Consider the following 23,215-nt stretch of genomic DNA (forward strand, 5'->3'; position numbering starts at 1 on the left):
AATATGAAAAATAAACTAAAGACATATGGAAATGAGGTATTTGTTGTCAAAAGTCTGAATTACCCTTCAAATAAACGGCTAAATTGACAAAATGTAACTGTAAGACTTAATTGCAACTACTTGTGGAGTTAAAGGATATAATTGCCTCAAAAAAAAAAAAAAAAGGGGACTCAATTAAAACTCAAGGTAAAATTGAAGTCCTCTACAATTAAAAACCCTTATTTATTTATAATGATCATCCATGCCCAAACATGCATGAGATCGTATGATAAAAATAATTATTGTTCCCAATGAATAGAAAGATAATTATCTTATTGTCGACCATTCCTCTACATGTTAATTCTTCTTTTGGTAAAAAAAAAAAATAATAATTAAACAAGTTGGGGAAAGAAAAAGTAAAATAATAGAACAGAACCAAGAGCAATGATACTCGGTTTGGACAGGACTTTATATAATCTGCACAGATGAGTGCACTAATCTCTAATTATGCCATTGTTTGGGTTCATAATTAAGCTCACTTTTATCTCGTGGTTGCGAGCAGTGAGGTGAGCATGACTTGTAACTTATTTTGCACTGAATAATTTGATTATTAAGGCTGAATTAATTAATTAATTAATCTTTTTGTGGTGAAAATAGGGCTGAATAAATTTGTGACCTAAATGAAATTAGCCCCTTCTTTTCTGGGCTTGAGATTAAACAAATGAATTCATCATGGGCCTATGGCCCATTTTAATGTGACATAAAAAAAAAGAATTCGAATCAAGATATTGGGATCATATATAAGTTGGGCTTATTATGTTATTCACTTGCACGCCCAGACCCAGTAAGTGTTACAAGTCTTCTCTTTTTCCCTATAACCTTTGCATGCACAAACATTATAAAATCAAAATCAATATTAATGTAAGTTGTATCCCTCGGAGGATCGACGTTGTATCCCAACCGTAAGTTTTTGTTCCTTACGTATTAGTAAATGTAGAAAAGTCAGGAATTAGAGTATGTGTTAGTAAACATAGGAAAGATCAGGATTCGAAATAATTTTACTCCTCATTTTAACTTAGAGTAAGTAAACATGTCATAAAAGAATAGTCGGAATCCGAGAATAGTATACACTCGCAATGCATATAGTCTCATATCCTTTCCACGAAAGTTAGGAGGCCTTTGCATGCCATGCAGAGAGATTGAGGGCTACAAAATAACGACACAAGGTGCTACAAAATCAGATAAGAAAGATCAATATACCTAGGAGGCTAGGCCCCATAATATAACAAAAGGGACTTAAAACATAAAACAAGAGGCCCAAAGCATAAGAATAACCTCATTTGCGTCATTTTGCATGCATGATATTGAATTGATAACCAATATCTCACTCATCCCTTTCTTTGTTACAACGAAAGTGTGAACCCTATATACCCCATAAAGAAGCAAACTTGATGCATCAGAATGCAGAGCGAGAAAGAAACAAAGAGGATTGCTTTGTGTACCCTAAAAGCCATTCTTTGTTTTCACTTCTACTCATACATCTTCAATTTCCCATTTGATACTTCCATATAAAACCCTATCCGAACAGAACCATCTAATACTTTTCAATCTCCAACCTCTCCCAATCAAACATGTCTCTGAGCCCACCTCGCGAAAGAGACATTGACATCAACAATGGCAGCCCAACCTACCAGCTCTACTGGTGCTACCAATGCAATCGAACGGTGAGGATCACCTCCACCACCAATCCATCAGAGATAGTCTGCCCTCGTTGTTTTGGACAGTTCCTCTCGGAGTTTGACAGGTCAATCAGGCCTAGAGATCTCCTAGACTACACCGACTTCGATCCTTCCCCAGAAGCTCGTTTGCTGGAAGTACTTTCTCTCATGTTCGACCCTCCTATGGGGGCTTTCAACCATGGATTGGATGACCCAGAAGCAGATGCAAGAGAACGTCCCTGGTTTTGGCGACGCCAACTTGGTCACGAGGGAAGAGGCATGGGTACGTGTAGTTTGAATATGAACAAATTCAATGGTGATCATGCACCTACTATAAAAATAAGTGCGTTCCACAAAATAAATTGAGAATTGTCTCATGAGTTTGTTTCGATATTTAATTATTTAATTTTAAACAGAAGCTGAAACTCAAGAGTCGAGGACAAATAGGCGCAGGCGACGCAACCCTAGCTTTGATGGTAGAGAGAATTGGGACCCAGAACCCGAACCCCGTGCTCGAAATCGTCCTAGGACTTGGATTATTGTCCGTCCCATCGAGGATCCTCCTAGTTCGCTGGGCCCCACTCCTAGATCACAAGAAAATCCAATACTACCAGTGCCACGTGGAGTCGATCTTGGAAACTACTTTTTTGGGTCGGGTCTCCAAGGACTAATCGAAGAGCTGACCCAAAACGACAGGCCCGGCCCCACTCCAGTACCGGAAACAGAAATCAACGCCTTACCAACAGTGAAAATCACAGAGGCCCATTTGAGCAACGACCCTTGTTGCCCAGTTTGCATGGAGGAGTTTAAAGTTGGCGCAGAGGCGAGGGAGTTGCCATGCAATCACATATACCACAGCGAATGCATTGTTCCATGGCTGAGGCTGCACAACTCTTGCCCAGTTTGCCGGGTCGGGATTCCGGTTTGTGGCGACAGGTCGGAGGAGTCGGAGGGTTCGAATACTGAGAGGAGGAGTCAGAGGTGCTTGAGTTGGAGTAGGCTGAGGTCTCTGTGGCCATTTGGAGCAAGGTATAGAAGAATTCAACCGCAGGGGGGTAATGAGCAACATAGTGCTGCTACTTCTGCTTCTAGAGTTGGTTAGTGTTGAATTCCCCCAAAGCTTATTCTAACAAAACATAATCAAACTATTAGTTTCATACATGATTGTGATGTGCTTGATGTTACTACCAAAAAAATAATAAAGCTATTGCAACTCTCATTTCTTCGAGTCCATGTCCTCATCTCTAATTTGTTAGAAATAAACCTTTTTTTTTTTTTTTTTTTTTATAAACGACAGCTTTTTCTCTTGGATTTATTTTTTCAAGTATAATATGAATGCCTTCAATTTGATGATAAAGGTGGCCATAATTCATTATTTACGGAAGCTTTGCATATATTCATTCATCATGCTGAATTCAAGTTTTGTTGCAGCTGAGCCATGGTGGCGTTCTTGCACTATTCTCTAACCCCTAAGTGGCTGATTACTCTGGATCTGGACAACATTACGTCAGAGATTCATGTTCCAATAATTTTGGAGGCTCTGAGGCGCTCACCTCTATCTCTCAGGTGAGCAGAACAATATAACCACCAGCACACATTTATGTTTCAGAATATTGGAATTATCACACACAACAGAAGCAAGGGCTTCCCAAAACTTGCTTAAAAATCAAACTGGCCCCGTGTGTAACCCATAATAACTTATTCAGCAGGAGCAGACTGGTCCTTCACGTCGTAACTGACACTCAGCACTGCTGCACTGCAGCAATAACCTTAAACTTTCAACTAAATACCCTGTATCTAAAGCTCTGACTATTTGTCTGAAATTGTTGTGAATGTCTTAACTATGTAAGTAATTAGATGTACATAAACAACAGATATACATAGATTCATGTTCTAATCCTCCAAATACGCTGTTTTGTAATTGAAAAAAAACATAAATAATTTTGAAAATGAAGCATCCCAGACAGTTAAGATGTTATACCTATTCCATCGAATGTAGTAGAGAATATTTAGCATACAGATCATAAAATTGATTGAAATCTGGAAGGAACATTGGAACAGTTTGATGCTGAACTCTAAAACAATCATCAATATGTACGCTTTGCATGATGGTGCACACCAGCATGAAACCCTTCAGTATATGCTGAGTTTTTGAACGTCATCTGCAAAAAAATAAAATGATCTTATGATCATGGATTTGAACAGTTCTTTCAAAAACTTCAGAATTGGGCATGCACCAATGACAGTGAACAGCCATGCCTCAACATGTAATCCACGTGCTCTATAAAACTGCCATTACACACTAAGAGCTTTTAATTAATAGGCAATAAATGCTTCAGAATAGGGCATTCAACCATCAAAGCAAAATACATACAATGGTGCTCTCCAACTCTGCACGAAGATGGCTTCTGATACTATTTGATATCGCAGCTCCCAGCTGTGCTCCATGTTTCTTAATAGTCTCCTCAGTGGTCTGCATGACTTGATACCATGAGCCTAACAAAGTAATGCAAAAGTTGAAACTCAAGAGAACCATAGTATTGTTCTAACCTCTGAAAGCAGTAATGCAGATGTTTTATCCAGTAAATCTTCAACCAACTTTCCAACATCTGTTACAGACTTTGATACATGAACACCATTGACTGGTTTGTCCTTAGTATTTTTTGCATTAGTGGATGGCTTAGTAGCATTTGCTGCATCACGAAAGAATATTTTACTGGTTAACATGAATAACAAAAAGGAAACACAATCTATACATACCCAGAATCCCTTAACAAGAAAATGATAATATTGTAAATAAAAAAATCTTAATCATTTAAATAAGCAGCTTAAATGTATAAATAAAATAACACAATGGCGGTTTTATCATAAAGAATCAATAGAATAGAACAATATTGACAAGTAAAATTCATCTGGGCCAGCCTTGCTGAGGAGAAGTTAATCTAGAATCAATTCTAATTCTATTTCTACATATCTACAATGGATTGCATTTTTTCTTGATATACCTGTACTTGTCGTTGACTTGTTACTGACCAAAACTGGATTTTCGATGGAACCTTTGGCGGAAGCTGCTGCTTCTGGAGGATCGGGCAACACTGTGGAACCAGATGGAACAAGAGAAGCAAGATCTGGAGGTTGATCTTTCCCAACTGAAGGGTTAGCCTGCAAGAGCCGAATAATGTTTGAGGAAATGATCTAGTGTTCCTTAAACATTACTTAAACATTACTGACAAACTTAATTCTAATTACCTCCAAGTCAACATATGAGGGGTCTCTCCCAATTGATTTAAGGAACTTATCGAGATCATGGGTGCTAAGTGCTGGAAATAGAAAATTTTGTCATGAATCAGGGATAAACTTATTAAGAACAATGGCATAAAATACTCATACTGAGTGCAGTTTCTGAAAAATCACACTTTCTTTTTTCTTTTAAAGATGTGGGTGACATGATTAAAAATTAATAATTCAACAAATTATACCAGAATCAGAAAGTCTTCATTTTTTGGAGTAAAAATGAAAATCCTGACACACAACATAGTAATACAGTGTAAATTCTAATCAAGGATGAAAAGCATAAGTTAACAAAAATGGAATGTTTCTCTAACACAGGAATTAAACCACACTAATTAAAACAATAAGATCAGGAGAAACTTTACAATTGAAAGTGTGTTCCTTGCCTAGACTATTCCTAACCTATCCCAAATAACTACTCATCCAGCTAATTTCCTGCAATTGACTTGGAACATCATGCTCAATCTATAAGAGACATCCAAGGTAAGGCTATACGCATAATAGATATGATGTTTATAAAGAGAAGAACAAACAACTAAACTAGTAAACACATGAAAGTTCATCAGAATATACGAAAGAAGAGAAGACAAATATATCATTTTCGCTCATCAAACCTTATCACTTACAGATTGATGTGTCATTCGACAATGGGTGGAAGAAGCAATGTTCCTGACTTTTAAATTTTTGATCCAACAACAGAGAGACATGCCTTCACCAAAAAAAAAGAAAAAATGAAAGAAGTCAACAAAAGAAAAAGGTATGAAAAAAAGGAGTAAAGTATCAACATGCACAGGCTAAATAACATTAACTCCGCTGGAAAGAAAGTTATTCCCACCACCTAAAATGGTAATGCTGGCCATGGAATATTTTCCCACAAAATCAAAATGGTCAGAATTACGATTTTTATTCAGTCAATTGTTGATTAATGTAAAATTACATAGGCAAAACAACATCAATCAAATGGTAAGAAGTAACTGATTCAAATCATTTCACAAGCATTATAAGTTCATGGCCAAGAGTAACAAATGATAATGCGTGAATGAAATATCAAGAAGAGAACCATATATAATTTTAATATCTTAATTAAATGAAAGAGTAATGTATACCTTGCAGATTCATTCACCAGCGAAAACGGAGTAACACAACCCAGTGGGACCTTGCAATAAGAAACAGAATAGGAAAGGAAATTACATATTACATGACATTTTTTGTAATAGCATATCTCTTTTTGGTTTTTTAAATATACATATTAAATATAGCCAATAAATTCGAAAGCATAAGCTGACAATGCCAGAAGATCTTAGAAATCAAAGAATCAATATCATTTTTAATCTGATTAAATTGAAGATTAGCATATGCCAACCTGAAGTAATTCTCCGAGTGCTTCTTCAGGAGCCATTCTCAAACCACCTTTTCCCAAACCAAGCCTTATAGATAGAACTGCTCAACTTTCAAGTTGTAAATAAAGCTTAGAAATGTTCAGGCACACTCCAAATGGTACATAAGTAAAAAATCATTTATATGATAGCTCAGAACCACTAGTTTGTGACATTCAAAATGCTGATACATAACACAATGATCATAATCAGGAATACGTGCATACCTTTCAGATCTACTTTAGTATCCGCCAAAGCGGAAACAATATAGAACCTGTTCTTCTTGTCCTGCATTTAATTAAGAAACAAAAAACTGTAGGAGCTGTTCCGCACAGTGGAAAATGGAAGAGAACAAAAACTGCAAAATTTACTATTATGCAATGCAAATGCTGTTTCCCAAAGTATTAGAATACAATACCTTCAAGAATAAATTTTTACTCAGTCCACCTCCCAGATGTCCAACATATTTCGCCTGATGGAAAAATCATATGCTTGCCTCAGAATACATAAAACAATTAACACAAAAAGATGGAAGACAAATTTTTTTCCCCTTTTCTTTTATCTTCTTTAACCTGAGCCTCAGCTGTCAAAACAACAGGATGTTCATACTGGGAAAAACCAATTTGAAGATCCTAACAAAACCAACAGTATAAGTTAGTTCCAGGAAATTAAAGGGATTCAGCAGTTAAAGTTTAAAAACATAGCCATACGCAACAATGTAAGCACATTCTAGTATCAGAAAACAATTTTCTCTGTAGTTTCAGAAATTCACTACTTTAGCTTTTCATTCACAAGATGAACAAAATGCAACTCCAAAATAAATAAGCCCAAATAGTTGCTCCACTAAGTATCACATTGTTACCAGATGATTATATCTTATGATTTGATATACTCTGAAACTCAAAGACCTTGAAGCAACCAAAGTAAATAGAAACTATTGCAAGCTATGAAATTGTTTATCATCACAGCTGAACAAGGCATGGAAGAGTACTTAGCAAAAATATGGGATTGTAATCACTTTCACTATTCTTCACAAACTTCATCTGGGTTCCTTTGGTTAACACTCAATATATGGCTTATCACATAAATTGTAAAGAATCAAAGACGCCCATCAACGCCTGTGACTATTCTAATTCACCTCGAATATTGAACTCTGACGCAAAGCAAAGAATTCCCAGATCAAATTCAATGGCATAGTCCAATATACAGAGAAATACACTAAAATGAAACACCCAGAGAGAGAGAGAGAGAGAGAAGGTAGAACCTTTAAACGAGCAAGCAACTGTTCCTTGGAAAGACCCATAATTGCTTCACCGGTTTTGCAGAGCCAAAGGCAAACCAGAAAGAGTTTGCAAATAGAAGACGGCGATGAGGCGCAGAACCAGATTCTATGCGCGAAGGCCTCTTCTCTTTTTCTTATTCGAAAAACGGAGAAAGTAATTGGTGCCCTTAACTCGGACTCGGGTTGTCAAGATGAATCAAATGGGTTCCTGGGTTGGAATTTGATGAGAATTTAGACCCCCGAAAGGCTACAATGAGGGTGCGCAAGCCCAATAAAAATCCTGAGTTATGGTTTTGTTTGCATAACAAAGGCCTCAAAGTGTGTGGGCCTTTGAACAAGAGCTTGTACATCCCATTAGATTCAAGTAAATTGGAGAATCGGGAATTCGAACACATGACTTCAAATTCAGGGACAACTGCTTTAACCACTTAAGCTACAAACTGTTTGTTACATCACTGTTAGTAAATAATAAAATATTATTTCTCACTTATTATTACTTGCTTAATTTCTTTACACTCAATCCCTCAGATTATTAATAATCAATGTGTTGTTTTGAATGCAAAGAGACCTTTGACTGAACGCGTTAATGAGCTGGGCTTAGGGGTGAAAAACTGAACATCATTTTCAACGCGTCATATATATCAAATGAGCTGTAAGAGTAAGCCATGTAGGCATTTAGTTTAGCTAATCATAGAACACCAGTAATGAAATGAGCAAAAGAATTATAGCTCAAGTGGTTAAGAGCAGTTATTTTTGCACCTCAGGTCATGTGTTCGAGTTCCTCCTTTTCTAATATCGCTTGTAAGCCTTGTATACAAAAAATAAATAAATAAATAGGTAATGAAATGCCACATCTATCGGTCCAAGTTTAGAGCCCTTAAAAAAATTTGTATGTGTTTTCTGGTATTGCAAAATCTGTATAATGTCTTGTATATTTGTGGCTTAAACAAAACCCTGGGATTGATTCTCCAAAACTAAAAAAATAGAAAAGAAAGAGAGACAAACACTGTAATTAATCAATCAATTATCAAGCTTCATTTGGTTTTGTCCTAATGAGGCCAACCCTAAATCATTGAAGTTATGCAAATGTTGGATCTGACCCCCATGAGGCTACATATTGAGCAACATCATAATTAATCATTCTAATTAAGAAAAACAAAGGGCATCTCCCTCAATGATCATTAATTAGGTTAAGATTTTTAGAGCCAATGAAGGATCAACCAAAACAAATCCCAAATTACATAAAATGGAATCAATTAGAACGAAAATATAAACAAAGGACAAAAACGACAAACTTATTGATCACCATTCAACATCCAAATTTTGTGTCATTAGTTTTTAATTGTTTTGGTCTAAAGTGTCATTAGCTCATATAACCCAAAACAACAAAACTTTTTTTTTTTTTTTTTGAAACCATGAGATGAGATCACATGTTGTGTCGTGAAATGTAGTTCTAGAGAATTGTCATTTAGGGCTGATCATGTGCCTCCAATTTTTATATAAACGGGTACAAAACAATGCAGTAACACAATGTGCTGAATTTTTTTTTTGAGGGCCCAAAAATGCCCATATTATAATTTCTAATAATATTCAGAAGTTAGAGAAGAAAAAAAAACACATATTTCCAAAATGGTTATGGCCCATTGAGAAGTTTGTGAAGAGACCAAATACAGTGTAGAGGGAAACAAATGAGGATGGGACCCCATGCTGTGATCTCCCTCTCTCTCACTCACCCACTGCTCTTTTGGACAGATCATGTGCAACCTTGGGTTGAACCACTACCTCCAAACACTTGACCAGATTCAACTTTTGCTCACAAAGTGTCAAATTCGTCGATTCAATCTGTTTTGATTAGACACTTCCTTTTCTGGGAATAACTTCGTAAAGTTATTCGAGTAAGTGGTAAAAAATTCTGGTTAAAAGATGACATGTTACGGCTATCATTCAAACGAATTGTCCAGTTAATCGATATTATTATATATAAAAAACAATTTTACACGAGTTTTTCTCGATTTGTTATGTTTTCATATTGTTAACCCCCGAATATAATTTCAAACATAATCTCACTTACTCAATTGTAATATGGTAATATTAACATGTTAGATTGTGTGAGAACAAAATTGGAAGGCAGTTTTAAATGATCATTAGGATTCTCCAATTGAAACTTGGGCACAATAAGCTATGACTCAGATATTATGGGTTTCCACATTTCACATGTAGTTTGACGTATTCGTTGAATCAAAGTAGCTTCAAGTTCACAACAACACTGTTTATCATATGACTTGCATCAGAATTTTTAATACCAATACCCTTTTGCAGGTGCTAACTGGTGAAATCCCATCTTAAGGCCATGGGATTGGGTCTCTCCCTTTTCTCATCAGATTGATTTCCCCAAGGAGCAAAATAAAAGAAAAAGATATTGTTCCTTCAGATGAAAACAAATTCAGATGGTTTCAAGTTTCCACAACCTCCTCCTGCTCCTCTTCTTTAATTTGTTCCCAACTGAGATAGGCATATCTGAGCTGACACTTCCATACACAATCAATGAGCCTCCCACATGAGACAAGAGACATAACATGGGGAGGGGTACATAGATGAAATTGGAATGAATAAAAAAGAAAAAATTTCCACTTCTTATTCAATATTAATGTATATGTAAAACCATTGACAACAATTGCATAATATATTACACACTTAATTTGCATTAATTGATAATACATAAATAAAATATAATACAACATATCTTTTTATATAATAGAAACCCATGTGAGATAGAGTCCAAAAAAATGTCTCAATCTCCCTTGGGAATTTCTTCACCTATCTCACTCACTCATATTATAGAATGTAAAATTTGTGTCACTGTCAGTAAAATCTCCGAGCAAATGGCTTCGAAGATCATGAATGAATTTGAATTGGATTAAAAAAGAATAATATGAATTGGGTGCATCAGCAGAAGCTCCACAAGGGAATATCACTTTCCTCATAAAAGTCATAAATCATGGGTGGATCGAAGAAGGTGCCATTGAACATCTGGTCAATGTATTTTGGGGATTGTAGGCCATCATCAAAGTTGTTCCATGGTTCCATGCTAGACATTGGTAATTGATCAATTGCCTGATGGGGATGATCATAAGTAGGAGTGTAGGGCTCAAATGACCCCATCAGTGATGACATGTCGTCGTCTAGGAGATTATTGGACGGGGACGAAGACATTGATGGGGAGGAGACCAAGGATGAAGATGAAGAAGATTGAGGAGGGGGTGATGGTGGGGAGGCAATATTTGTGGTGGTTGGGGTGGTGGCATTATCAATGGCAAAACTATTGGCAGCAGCTGCAGCCACTCTCTGGATGGACTTGGGGGACATAATGGTAATTTCTTGAGGGATAAAATGAGAGGAGGCCGTGGAGGGGAAGTTGAGGTTGGCTGAGGATCCCTTGAGGCACAAGAGGGCAGCATCATAGGCTCTGGCTGCTGCCTCTGCTGTAGAATATGAACCCAACCATATTCTTGTCTTCTGATTTGGGGCTCTAATCTCTGAAACCCATGAACCCCAGCTCCTCATTCTCACTCCCTTGTACTTCTTCTTCTTGCAAGCTGATGAAGATGCTGATGTTGATGATGTTTTGGATGATGGCATTGGCTTTGATGTCTCTGTGAGCTGAACCCTCTGCTCTGTCTTCACCATGGCTGATAAGAAAACACAGTGCCTTTGTTGATGAGCTTGGATATAAGGATCAAATTAACCAGTGTTTTGCTGAACAAATTAGGGCACAAGATCAGTGAACAAAGGTGTTTGATATTTTTGTTTTCTGTTTCTGTGACTTGTTTTTGATACTTCTTGTGCAGCTGAAGAAATGAATGAATGTGATGGGAACTCAATGGGATGAGGAAAGGTTGCTGCTATTTATAGATGCGCGTTTGGGCTAAAAAAGCTAACACACAGCCAGGATCTCTCTAGCTTGTCAAAGAAAACAGTATGGCTCTAAAGTGCTTTAAAAAAACCAAAAAAACAAAATGGGTGACAGATATTATCAGTTTTATATAAAATATAAATTATTGTTTATCTCAGAATTTACTTTTCTGTCTTGTTTCAGTCAAAATAATTTGTTGTGGTTAGTGAAAGATTGTTTCTTAAAGATTAGAAAAAATAAATAAATAAAAGATACTTGCATTTACATTTTTAATTTGCTGGCAGTTTGCTTTCCTAGGCTCAAATCAGAAAAGCCATCGACTTTAAAAGTGTAAATTTTTTCCGTTGTCAACGAATATGGCAACCTGGACTGGGATCCATAGGCTCAAATCAGACTTACACAACAAGTCACCCCTTGGGTAAGTTGACACCCAAGAAATATTACTTAGCAAGTTAAGGACCCACTAGTGTAGGTTCCAGTTTCGAGTCCTAACATCGGTATGGTCAGTGTGTAACGAAATCAAGAGCAAAATGGTAATTGCACATCCATGTTATGTGATGTTACTCTAATGTCTTAGTTTCTATATTTAGTTTAAGGAATCATATCTTAATAGAGTGAGCATGATGTAGGTGATGCAATAATGCACAGAGAAGAGATCAGGAAGAGAGAAACATAGGATTCTTTTCTAAAAAGAGGCAACTTCCAGGATCTGCAGCTGATGCTTATAAACAATTATAAAATAACCAGTTTCATAATTTGGGCTGTGAAACACAAAACAAAATGTTCACATTTTTTTAAAATTACCAAAAAAAGAGAGTGCGTAGTTTCATTATATAAATATTAAACACAAAAACTAAAAAACGTACGCGCAGTCTACAGCAAGTAAGTCATTGCAGATGTAATATATACAGACACACACACACACACAGCTGTAACTTGTCTGTCTTGCAGAGCTCTAAAACCGCGTCCCATGGTCCTCCTCCTCCTCCTCCTCATGCAAAAATATATAGAATTAAAAGTACAAACTTGAATTTAATAAAATTAATTAATCTCTCTCTCTCTCTCTCTCACACACACACACACACAACTGTTTGATGGCTACACCTGCATCTCTCTCTCTCTCTCTCTCTCTCTCTCTCTCTCTCTCTCTTTGTGTTTTCTTTGTTCAATGCCTAAAATTTTGAGTTATTCGATTTGGTACGGCCTCAAACCAAAAACAGCAACTACAACTTTATTTTACTTTGGGCTAAGATGCCAGCATGCACACACATCACATGCATGGAGTGATGACGATGTGGCAACCAAACACACGCTCTTTTTTTATTTAAACAAACATACTTTTGAAAGGGCTAAGAGACCAAGCAAGGGCCATTTGCCCCCCTTTGCAAAGTGGTGCTCTTTTCTCTCATGCAGCATGCAGATACTATTTTATTAGCTCTTTCCAGCAAACTTGTCTCCATTGTTGTCCGGTTATCTCTCCAGTCTCTACTCCACCAATGACTCTTAATTTGCAAGAATTGTCATAAGCAATCTATCCAATAATCCCTTTTCCAGAGTTTAACTAAGATTAATGTCAATCGAGAGTAACCACGACACACGTACTTTTAATAATGTTATTTTGTTATGTTGTTACATTGTCAATCTGAATCACATATTCAAATAAGAAAAACTACCCCCAAAAAAAAAAGATTTTAAAGTGTTCTTAAATTGAAAAAGTCAGGGTCAAAACATAGGTCCAAATCAGGGTGCAGTTGTGTTAATTAACTGCCCACATGTAACCCCTAACATCATGTACAGTTAGTTCTAGGTTATATGTGCGACTATTGTGAACGGGTTTTCATGCTTTTCCACAAACCACCCTGTCCATGTGATCTCTAAAGACTTGTCAAGTTATCTATGCAGCTAGCTACTTTTCTCATTAGCAGAAACTAAGGAGACCAAATTAATTAATATACTTCCTTCTAATTCTGAAATCTGAAATATTATTAGAGAGAGAGAGAGAGAGAGAGAGAGAGAGAGAGAGGCTCAGGCTTTCTTGAATGTTGAGTTGAGCAGCAGAATTGGTTTGTCCAATGATAATACATGTGTGTGAAAAGAATAGTGTCGTCAATCCGTACAAATCCCCCTCTCCCTCCTCCCTCCTTCCTCCTTCCCCTTTATTTATTTATTTTTTTTTTTTTTTTTTGAGTCTTTCACACACTTAACATAATCATGTTAGCATTAAAGGCATCTCCTTTCTTAAAATGGAGCGGCATTTTATTTATTTATTTATATAAAATGTATAATTTACCGCTCACGAAAATATTCATTAATTTTGATAATATTATATAATTATATATATCAGGTGGGGTGGCAGTATGATTCTCCATGAATAATGTCCCCATATTTTTAAATGACGACTCTCACATGCCAATCCCACACCCTCTCATCTTTCTTTATTTTCAATTTGTCAGAAATCCTGGAAAAAGCATAGACTTATTCGTTTGGATGGAAATTAGAAGGAAGTTTCGTCACACTATTATAAGCTCATCATCCCATGACTTAAATTTGTTTTGACCCAGCTAGGTTAATCAGGGTTTACTATTCCACCAAGTTCACCTACTAATTAAAAATAAATAAATGAAATAAAAACAGAGAATGTCAAAGGTAAATTTATTTGACATTATATATGATCGATCCTCTTACTAGGAAGCTGCGTTTCAGATGGGAAAGCATGACTTGACATCAACTTCGTTGGTCTGGATGTGAGTTGTCTTCAATATTCATCATCATGGAACGATGTGACTTCAAAATAAGCATGCAGATTAGATGAGCAAATACATGACTTCATACTTAGCTTGGAGACTGGGAAATTTTATTTTTTATTTATTTTTACTTTTTAAGGTTTATTAAGTACCAGTCAATATTTCTATGTTTGGAACTAAACTTTTGACGGCCGAAGACAAATGAGCCTCTTTATTAGTCAATATATGGAAGACAAATACACCAATCAACTTCAAAACTTAGCTTGGAGCTCGCTGCCCTGTGGTAACAACACTGTTTAGCTCCTTACATCGGCATACATATACAGTATTAATTCATTAAAAGTATGAAAGGAAAAGTATCTACGATCATATCAAGTATCTGTTGGTAAGCATAAACCCTATCTTTTCAATAAGAAGTTCAAGTAATTAAAAGTATTTACTCTTGCACCTGACGGCCTAATTTCGATTCACCTTCTTTCAATATCATTTGTATATAAATAAATAAATAGCTTATCTTTCTAAGTAAGGAGTAAAGTATTTTTCTTTTGTTATATATGCATCCAGACAATTCTAACCACCAACCAAAATATATGAATGAAGATTCATTGCTTCTTTCCTTATCTATATTCTATCTCTTAACTGGCATACACCGTACCAAATGGTTCTGGCTTTCCGTACTTTGCATATCAATGAAAAAGCATATCTAATACAAAAATCCCGCATTAAATCGATGCAGGTCGAGCCCTGAGGAGGTAGGGACCAATTTGGTTGAGGCCAAGTGACCTATAGGCCAAAAGAGTTAAACATCACACTATTGTTGGTTTAATATATATATATATATAAACTATGAGAAATGATGTATTGTTTAATTGCTTGACAAATTGTGAATCTGAATTATTGATCGATTGTTGTTTGAGTATTAAAATATGTGTAGTCAAAATTCACAGTCTGATAAGATAAATATTTATCTATTTGACATGAGTCTGTAAACTATAAAGATATATAATATGTGGGAAGAGGATTGGGTTTATGATGAGAGGAGGGATGGGCATAGCCGCATAGGAAAGTGCAGTGAAGGTTTGCAAAGGTGGGAGTATGTTGGATAATGAAGAGGCAAGATCCATGTGGGTACATAAGGTGTAAATCAAAAGAATCAAATCCCCTGTTTTGGTATCCATATGAAAGTTCCGGGAAAAGGATTCAATTTCAATCAACCACCATATCCACAAAATATATAATATAATGGCATATATACAATACAATGGCTTACGTACATGAGTAATTAAATGTTTGGTGGATGTTTTCTAGTGCACCAAATTATAGTCCAAAGAGAGAGACAAAGTTGTTGACTTGATATCATATTACAGCTAGCTAGATATAGAGAGCATGATAGCAACTAATCTTTGATGAGGTATGCATGTATGTAGGGGACTGGGTTATCCAAAAAGGCATGAGGTGTGAGGTGTATGCAGCTTTCAATTTCAACTAGTGCCTTTAATTTATTTGGGCATGGTATGTCCCAAAGTCTAGATGTGATGTAATTTGGAGCTAAAATCTTTCGTGTACTAGTAGCAGCATTATTCAGCTGCTATCCCATTTAAATAATTAGTAAAGCGAACTTGGTTGGAGCCTTGGTGGAGCTATACATGACCACAATCATCACTCTGGCCTAGCGGTTTGGCAACTAGTCTTTTTGGATCGAGTCTTATAACATTTATGGGTGGTGGTGACTGAAGCCTAAGGGTAGAACTTGCTCCATACTTGTCGGCTTTTGAATTTTTGACATCTATGGTTAGTGATAGAAACTTGTTCTTACTTAACCGGCTTGTAAAAGAAGGGTGCTTAAGAGCTCGTACGCTATCTTGAGATACACTAATTCTACCAAGTAGCTTGGGAGTTTCCGTGACAGCTCGAGTTTTATTTTCTTTCTTTAACATATTAAATTTGTGTTTTGAGATTATTTATAGGGGCATAAAATTGGAACTAATTTTATTTCTGAAGTGATGAAATGAGCATTTTGGAAGTGGTGATAGAAACACAAGTCTAAAAACTGGGGAAAGACTCGCCTTATTAATTTTATCTTTCCATTTCATCTAATCCAGGTAATTGAAAGAGTGAAGATGATAAAAAAGGATCCAGCCAACACTAGTCGAATTTCCCCTTCATCTAGAAAGACAAATAAAGTTGAACCAGAAACAGCGCCTATAATCAAATCAACGATTAAAAGATGTCTTCAACAGTTCGTATCACTGTCTAATAATGCTAGGCATGACGAACGAACACCATCGGCTAAACACTTATTTAATTTCCAACCAATAATAACACAAGCTGTGGTTCATTGAACAAAGTACAAACGCCATACTCGACTGTGACTTCAGCAATAATATATATATATGCCATATATTAATTTGCAATCCCTCTTATTCAATCATATACATCGTTTCAAGGAATGTACAATAAATGACATTACAGCAAGACACAATCACAGCAACAACAAGAACGTCCAGGGCATCTAGATTGGCAGATTCAGGACTTTTATTCAGTGTGGACAATTTATAGAAAATATTTGCAAAGCTTGATGGGGACGATTTATAACAATTTGTAAAACTGTTCAAGCACTTTAAACCAACAACTTCACCTTTCAGATGACGCTCGCTTTGAATCCACCCCTGAGTGCCCGGAGTGCAAAACGCCACTTAAAATGGTGCAGCACTACTACCATGGCAAGTTTAATATGCAATCATTGTTCTCTCCATTTAGTACTGTGGTGGCTATTCAGATGTTTCCACTAGGGAACTCAAAGCACTGATTACAGATTCATATACTTTTATGCCCTTCAAGAATACGGTATCCTTTAGGAACTGCAAAAGAAAAGAGATGAGGGGAGTCAGGAAGAGAATTTGATAATAAGTGCATGTTAAAAAGACTGGTAACAACAATACTGAACCTCGTTATGGTCATGAAGTAAGATGGGAGTATTCGTCATTGGGGAGAAACCAAGAGCAGGAATGCCCTGCTGTCTCATGTATCGTGCATCGGTAGTTGATGCCAAGATTTCAGGCTTTGCAAGTTTGCCTCCAGCCGATGCGATAGCTTGTTTGAAAACAGACCACCATGGATTGGAATCATCGGTTGGTGTTGCTAAAGGGTGACCCCTATAGTCTCTAGTCGGTCCTTTCTGAATTAGCTGCCATATAAAGTAAGTCATAAACCATTTTTCATTTATGCGCCTGTTTGCAGAGAAGATAGAGGAAACGAAGAGAATATACAGATCAAAGAAAAAAAGACAGCATAGTGGTCATCAACAATACATTTGAAACTCAAAACCTATTTTTGGCGCTCTGAAAAGATTATGCATATGGATTTATAAGTACAGGAAAACTATGCAATAACAAAAATAAAAGGATTTGGCTCCTATGACCAAACCCCATAATGCAAACCTGATTTAGTGATTTAATATTAGAGCAGAATGTTATAGAACTGGTCTCAGATGATATCTTTCAAATAAGATAAAGAAAAAAAATCTCATACCCAAAATGTTTCAGGTAGATTATTAAATGTTAACAGAGGCCATTATACAGAATCAGCACTCTTTCAAGCTGATGCAACGATGACAAGTAGGCACTTACCAGCCATAGGAAAGTTGTAATATTGGTAACCGCATAAGGAAATTACGATAAGTAGTTGCCACATTTGTTGTTTACCCAAATCAAAGTTCAGCACATTTTCTAATTTGACGTCCGACTTTAATACTGATTTCCAAGTGAAAAGCCTTAGACATGGTAGCTCACCATCAGTAAAGATGATAACCAGAGGACGAACTGCTTGAACTTCATAGTCCGAAAAAATGGTTTTGAAATTGAGCATATCAAATCTTGAGAATCTATTTAACATGTACTACAACTTCTTATCATCCTACGTGAGGAAAATGTGCGCACAGTAATTGAATATGTATATATAATGGGTTGAGGAGTAGAAAGTTTATATTGCGGATGCACAGAAAAATCAGAAAACTATGCAGATAATTAATATTACCATTACAAAGCCTGCATGCAGGGTTTATCTTCTAATCAGATTCATGCTAACTAATTTGCAGAGAAACATATAATTTAGTTGATGGAGTAATGTATTTAACAATGGAATTAGAAATTAGTTTATCTACACATAAATTCTTAACTCCTATAATTTCACATTATACTAACTGAATGAAAACAGTGAAGAATCCATGCACAAACTCAATAGACAAAATCAATGAAACTGAACAGAGCCAAAAGTTCACCTGGTATGTCAAATTCCTCGCCTCCGGTGCCCACTCCTCAGCAATCCTCTTCCTAACAAGCTCGGGGTCCACAGTAGGCGGTATTCTTATATCAAACCCGGCCTCGGCCTCCGAAGGCTGCATATTCATCGCAAACCCCTACACAAGCGTACAATCAAACACCTTATGATCAAAACACCAAATGACCCATCACAACACAAACAAACACACAATAACCAGTACTTCAAACTCACATCGCCAGAAGCAATCCCAGATTTCAAATAAACCGGATTGACCGAAATAACCTCCGAAATGGTGGCCTTCCCGGCTTTGATCACATCGAACTGGGCCGCCCGAAATCGAGTCATAACCTCAACGCTCTTCATCAAATTCTCCATCGCTCCATTGTCGTACAATCTGGACCCGTGCCCGGGAGCGCCCTTCGCCTTGACGATCAAACTCCACGGAGTCCGATCGGCGTAGAAAACCCTAAACTCGTCGCCAGGGTTGGCCTGGCCTTCGTCCAGCATAAACCCGACGTTCAAATCCCGAAACTCCTTGGAAGCCGCGAACTTGGCGACGCCGTCCAGGCCGCCGATCTCCTCGTCGGGGACGAAGGACAGGTGGACGGTACGGATTGGGACAAAGCGGCGGCTTTCAGGTTTCGGATGGCCTCGAGGTACTGGATGGCGATGCACTTGTCGTCCTGGGCCCCACGGGCAAATATGCTGCCGTCCGCGGTGCGGTGGGCGGAGAAGGGGGGGTGGGCCCACTTGTGTGGCTCGGCGGGGACGGAGTCGAGGTGGGAGTTGAGGAGGAGGGAGGGGAGGGAGGGGCGGGAGCCAGGCCAGGTGAGGAGGAGGAGGGGCTTAGATTTAGAAGGCATGAAGTGGAGGATTTGGATTTGGAGGTTTAGGGTTTGGGCTATGGCGGTGAGGAAGGAGACCGGGGCGGTGTAGTTCGGGTTCGGGTGGGCCGTGTTGATCCGGAGGTAATTTTGGAAACGACTGATGGGCGTGTCGTGTTGGTGTTGTTGTTCTGAGTGGGCCCCTCCGGTGGCGGCGAGTAGGAGGACGATTGCGAGTGTGAGGAGATGGTTGGACATGGTGGTGGTGGTTGGGGGGGAGTGGGCCGTGGCCAATGTAACAGTAATTACCGGTTTTACTCGTTTGAGTTCAGTGACTCTACAGTTCACTTCAGCTCCACATTTTGTGTGTTTGGTTGGCGCGCTCCTCGACAAAATAATAAAAAATTAACTGAGAGTATGATGGATTCCGATCCAAATTAAATTGTGATAATGAATACAACAAAAATGAAAAAAAATAATTAAAATTTGTTATAGTCTAAGGCAATTAATATTCGTTGTACTTTATTTCCTATTTTTTTATACTTTAAACCATTAATTTTGATAATCTTTTGTAATAAAATTTTTGATAAGATTTTCACCTTATAAAATTGTGCGTGTCCCATATCGAATACGATTTTCAGATATTTAAAAAAATTATAATCTCAGATTTTAGATAAAATTTTCACCCTCTAAAATTGTGCACGTGTTCAATGTTAGATAAGATTTTCAGATATTTTTAAAAATTATAATCTCAGATTTCAGATAAGATTTTCACCCTCTAAAATTATGCCACGTGTCCCATATCGATAAGATTTTCAGATATTTTTAAAAATTTATAATCTCATATTTCAGATAAGATTTTCATCCTCTAAAATTGTGCCACGTGCCATCTCTATCTTCTAAATCCTTCTATAAAACTACACCATCAATTCATACCTCTCACACAATCTCTTATCTATTCCTTCATTTCTCAGATTTTACAAAACACATTCTACTCTCAATGTCAAACTTGTCGAGGGTGTTGGAGAGGCAACAGAAACAAAGGGAAGAAATCCGGCGTAGACGTGCTCAAGAAGATCGGGACGCCGATGAAGAAGAGGAACAAATGATTGCAGCAGCGGTGTGTATGATGTATCAATCAAGGCAACACCGTCGTCGTGCCCCGAATGTAGACAGACGTAGAGAGTCTCGGGGTAAGAATCTTATGGAGGATTATTTTATCCCAAATTCGTTATATCCTGCTTCTAAGTTTCGAGAGAGATATATAATGCAGCCACATTTGTTCCAAAAAATTGTGCATGATATTTGTAATTACGACACATACTTTCATTCAAAAGCATGATGTTGTTGGAGCTTTGGGTCTTATCCCGGAGCAAAAACTTACAGCTGCTTTGCGGATACTTGCTTATGGGGTCTATAAAGCAGGTGAATGAGATTGCAAAGATGGGAAAATCTACTATCCTAGAGTGCTTGGTGAGATTCTGTGATGCAGTGGAAAATTTGTACATGAAGGGAGTATTTTTGCAAACCCACGCCAAGGGACCTGCAACGGCTTCAACAAAAAGCGAGACTCGAGGTTTCCCAGGATTGATTGGAAGCATCGATTGCATGCACTGGCAGTGGAAGAATTGTCCTACTACTTGGCAAGGAGAGTACGGGAATCGGAAGGGCCAAAAAAGTATAATTTTGAGACCGTAGCTTCATTCAATTGTTAGGTTTGGCATGCCTTCTTCGGGATTGCCGGATCTCAGAATGATCTCAATGTCCTTGGTCAATCTTCGGTGTTCGACGAGGTATTGCAAGGTCATTCCCCCCAGTCACATACAAAATCAACAATTCCGTTTACTCTGGTGCGTACTACCTTGCCGAAGGAATTTATCCTAGGTGGACGACATTCGTGAAAACAATTCCGAATCCCTAATCCGAGAAGGAAAAAGCTTTGCTTCCTTTCAAGAAGGTTAGAGGAAAGACGTGGAGAGGTGTTTCGATATCTTGCAAGCTCGTTGGGCAATTATTAGAGAGTGCTGCTCGGATGCTAGATGAGGAGGTGCTACGGAGTATTATGATGACTTGCATCAACCTCCACAACATGATTGTGGAGGATGAGTATGACTATGATGCTCTAGAGGTGTTTGAACCCGATCCAATGAACACAGCGTTGACAAGAATATATGGAAGGCCGATTGGACCAAATGGACTACCAATGGAGCCCGAACCGTTACTTCGGGATGGTCAATTCAACAACCCCATGATTGATCGGTATCAAGAAATGCAATCTTCATATGTTCACGAGTTACGTCAAGGTGACTTGGTCGAGCACTTGTGGAAGATGAAATGCAATCACAATGGATGAAGTCAAGATTAGTGCTTTATTTGGAATTATGCTTTGTTTTTAATTAAGCTTTATTTGTGTGGTGTTTTTTGGAATGATGCTTTTTATTATTATTATGCTTTTATGTATGGTTTGTTTTGTGTGTTGTTTGCAATAAATTAAGGTTTGTTTTTAATTAATATTTGTTTTGATGCTTAAATATTTTTAATAAATAGTCATTTTATTTAATGCTTTTTTTATTGAATAAAAAGGAAACAATACAACAAATTAAAGGATGATACAACAATACAACATATGGCAAAGGTGTTTCAATACAACCTAATGGTTTTCATCATTTAACCAATCCGTATTGCTAGGTCCGTCGTCATGGAAAAGTTTTCTTCTCATCACATCCCTTCGTCTTAGCTTCCAATAGGCCTTTGTTTCGGGAGACATATGACTCGTATCCATGGCCATGATTTTCATCTCTCTATTATCCATGTCTTTTTCTTGTGCCCTTTGTTGTTGAATAACAAATGCTTCCTCTTGTGCCACGTCCATTTCATTTCTTTTCAAGTCTCTTTCCATTCTTAGTGAGGTGTTCTTAGCTATTTGCTCCAATAATTGTACACATTCAGTGGTCGAAGTGCCTCCTCTCTTGGCATTTGGCATTTGCCACCTTTCTCCCAATAGGTCTCGGGGGACGTGGCACAAATGGTGACTCCGTTTCCATTGGGGAGTCCAATGACGAATCGGTTGATGGCGAATCGTGGAGTGGCGTCTCATTCATCACAACCGGCGGACCGATGAGAATAATTCTGAATCTCGAACAATCCTTCACAACTTCCCAACATTGAAAATGCATGAAATTTTTTTTGCCTTGCCCCGTGGCACCGAACCACATTTGTGCTTGTATGATCTATTACAAATAAATAATTGGAAGTGCAAGAAAAAAAATATATTATGCAAGAAAATATAAACTATTTTGAAATGCAAGAATAAAATTGATTATGCAAGAAAATATAGACAAATTGGAAATGCAAAAAAAAAAAAAAGATTATGCAAGAAAAAGAAATAGAATATGCAATTTAAAAAAGTTACATTAAATTGATTAAAATGGCAATTATAAATAATTTACCTCATCGGATAGATTTTGAGCGCTTCAAATGTTATCCCTTGCTTTTGTCAAAGCATTTCTCCATTTCCTAACTCCTTATTCAGAAGTTTCCATCTACTAGATAAGGCCATTTCAGTCAGAATAGAACCTGGTCTTTGACAAAATTCTCCATGAATTTTGCTCCACATATGATGGAACTTCATCTCATTGCCCGTGATATGGTCATGACTAACGTTCACCCAAGATTGACACAACACAACATCTTCATGAGTTGACCACGAGCCTCCAACTTCGACAAAAGATGCCATTTGTTATTTTTTATATAAATGAAAAGTAGTAGAAAAATGTGAGTGGAGAGTAAACAATATTGGAAGGAGAA

The 23,215-nt window shown here is 37.3% G+C and overlaps 4 protein-coding genes across 7 annotated transcripts; 1 reads left to right on the forward strand and 3 right to left on the reverse strand.

Annotated features, from left to right (window-relative positions):
- The first annotated feature begins 1,558 nt into the window (after positions 1 to 1,558).
- LOC103319952 (RING/U-box superfamily protein) lies at positions 1,559 to 3,875 on the forward strand. 2 transcript variants are annotated; one of them, XR_016123826.1, is made up of 4 exons: positions 1,559 to 1,980; positions 2,114 to 2,794; positions 3,129 to 3,263; positions 3,404 to 3,875. XR_016123826.1 is itself a non-coding variant. In XM_008221543.3 (3 exons), the coding sequence occupies exons 1-3, from the start codon at positions 1,611 to 1,613 to the stop codon at positions 3,161 to 3,163; spliced, it is 1,086 nt and encodes a 361-aa protein (XP_008219765.3). In that variant the 5' UTR covers positions 1,560 to 1,610; the 3' UTR covers positions 3,164 to 3,875. The 2 variants fall into 2 exon arrangements, 1 of the variants encoding a protein (XP_008219765.3); XM_008221543.3 differs by having other exon boundaries at positions 1,560 to 1,980; positions 3,129 to 3,875.
- LOC103319945 (YbaK/aminoacyl-tRNA synthetase-associated domain-containing protein) lies at positions 3,575 to 7,811 on the reverse strand. Of its 3 annotated transcripts, none has more exons than XM_089045179.1 (13): positions 7,629 to 7,810; positions 6,937 to 6,996; positions 6,783 to 6,836; positions 6,592 to 6,652; positions 6,352 to 6,428; positions 6,095 to 6,144; positions 5,615 to 5,697; positions 4,947 to 5,017; positions 4,703 to 4,859; positions 4,248 to 4,390; positions 4,072 to 4,170; positions 3,935 to 3,986; positions 3,575 to 3,859 (listed from the first exon to the last, which is right to left on the reverse strand). In XM_089045179.1, the coding sequence occupies exons 1-13, from the start codon at positions 7,665 to 7,667 to the stop codon at positions 3,831 to 3,833; spliced, it is 975 nt and encodes a 324-aa protein (XP_088901305.1). In that variant the 5' UTR covers positions 7,668 to 7,810; the 3' UTR covers positions 3,575 to 3,830. The 3 variants fall into 3 exon arrangements, with proteins under 3 accessions (XP_088901305.1, XP_088901306.1, XP_008219756.2); XM_089045180.1 differs by having other exon boundaries at positions 3,935 to 3,999; XM_008221534.2 differs by lacking the exon at positions 3,935 to 3,986 and having other exon boundaries at positions 7,629 to 7,811.
- A 2,499-nt stretch (positions 7,812 to 10,310) lies between these two features.
- LOC103319946 (Integrase-type DNA-binding superfamily protein) lies at positions 10,311 to 11,536 on the reverse strand. Its single transcript, XM_008221535.3, has one exon. It carries the CDS (start codon positions 11,331 to 11,333, stop codon positions 10,593 to 10,595), a length of 741 nt encoding a protein of 246 aa, XP_008219757.2. The 5' UTR covers positions 11,334 to 11,536; the 3' UTR covers positions 10,311 to 10,592.
- Positions 11,537 to 16,672: 5,136 nt separating this feature from the next.
- Positions 16,673 to 19,790, reverse strand: LOC103319947 (Peptidase M20/M25/M40 family protein). Its single transcript, XM_008221537.3, is given in 5 exon segments — positions 16,673 to 17,164; positions 17,251 to 17,490; positions 18,583 to 18,720; positions 18,816 to 19,210; positions 19,213 to 19,790. Coding segments are annotated over 5 exon segments (1,317 nt in total). The 5' UTR covers positions 19,667 to 19,790; the 3' UTR covers positions 16,673 to 17,074.
- Between the last annotated feature and the right edge of the window lie 3,425 nt (positions 19,791 to 23,215).

This window comes from Prunus mume, linkage group LG2 (assembly GCF_029339155.1).
Source record: "Prunus mume cultivar Tortuosa linkage group LG2, ASM2933915v1, whole genome shotgun sequence".
NCBI lineage: Eukaryota > Viridiplantae > Streptophyta > Magnoliopsida > Rosales > Rosaceae > Prunus > Prunus mume.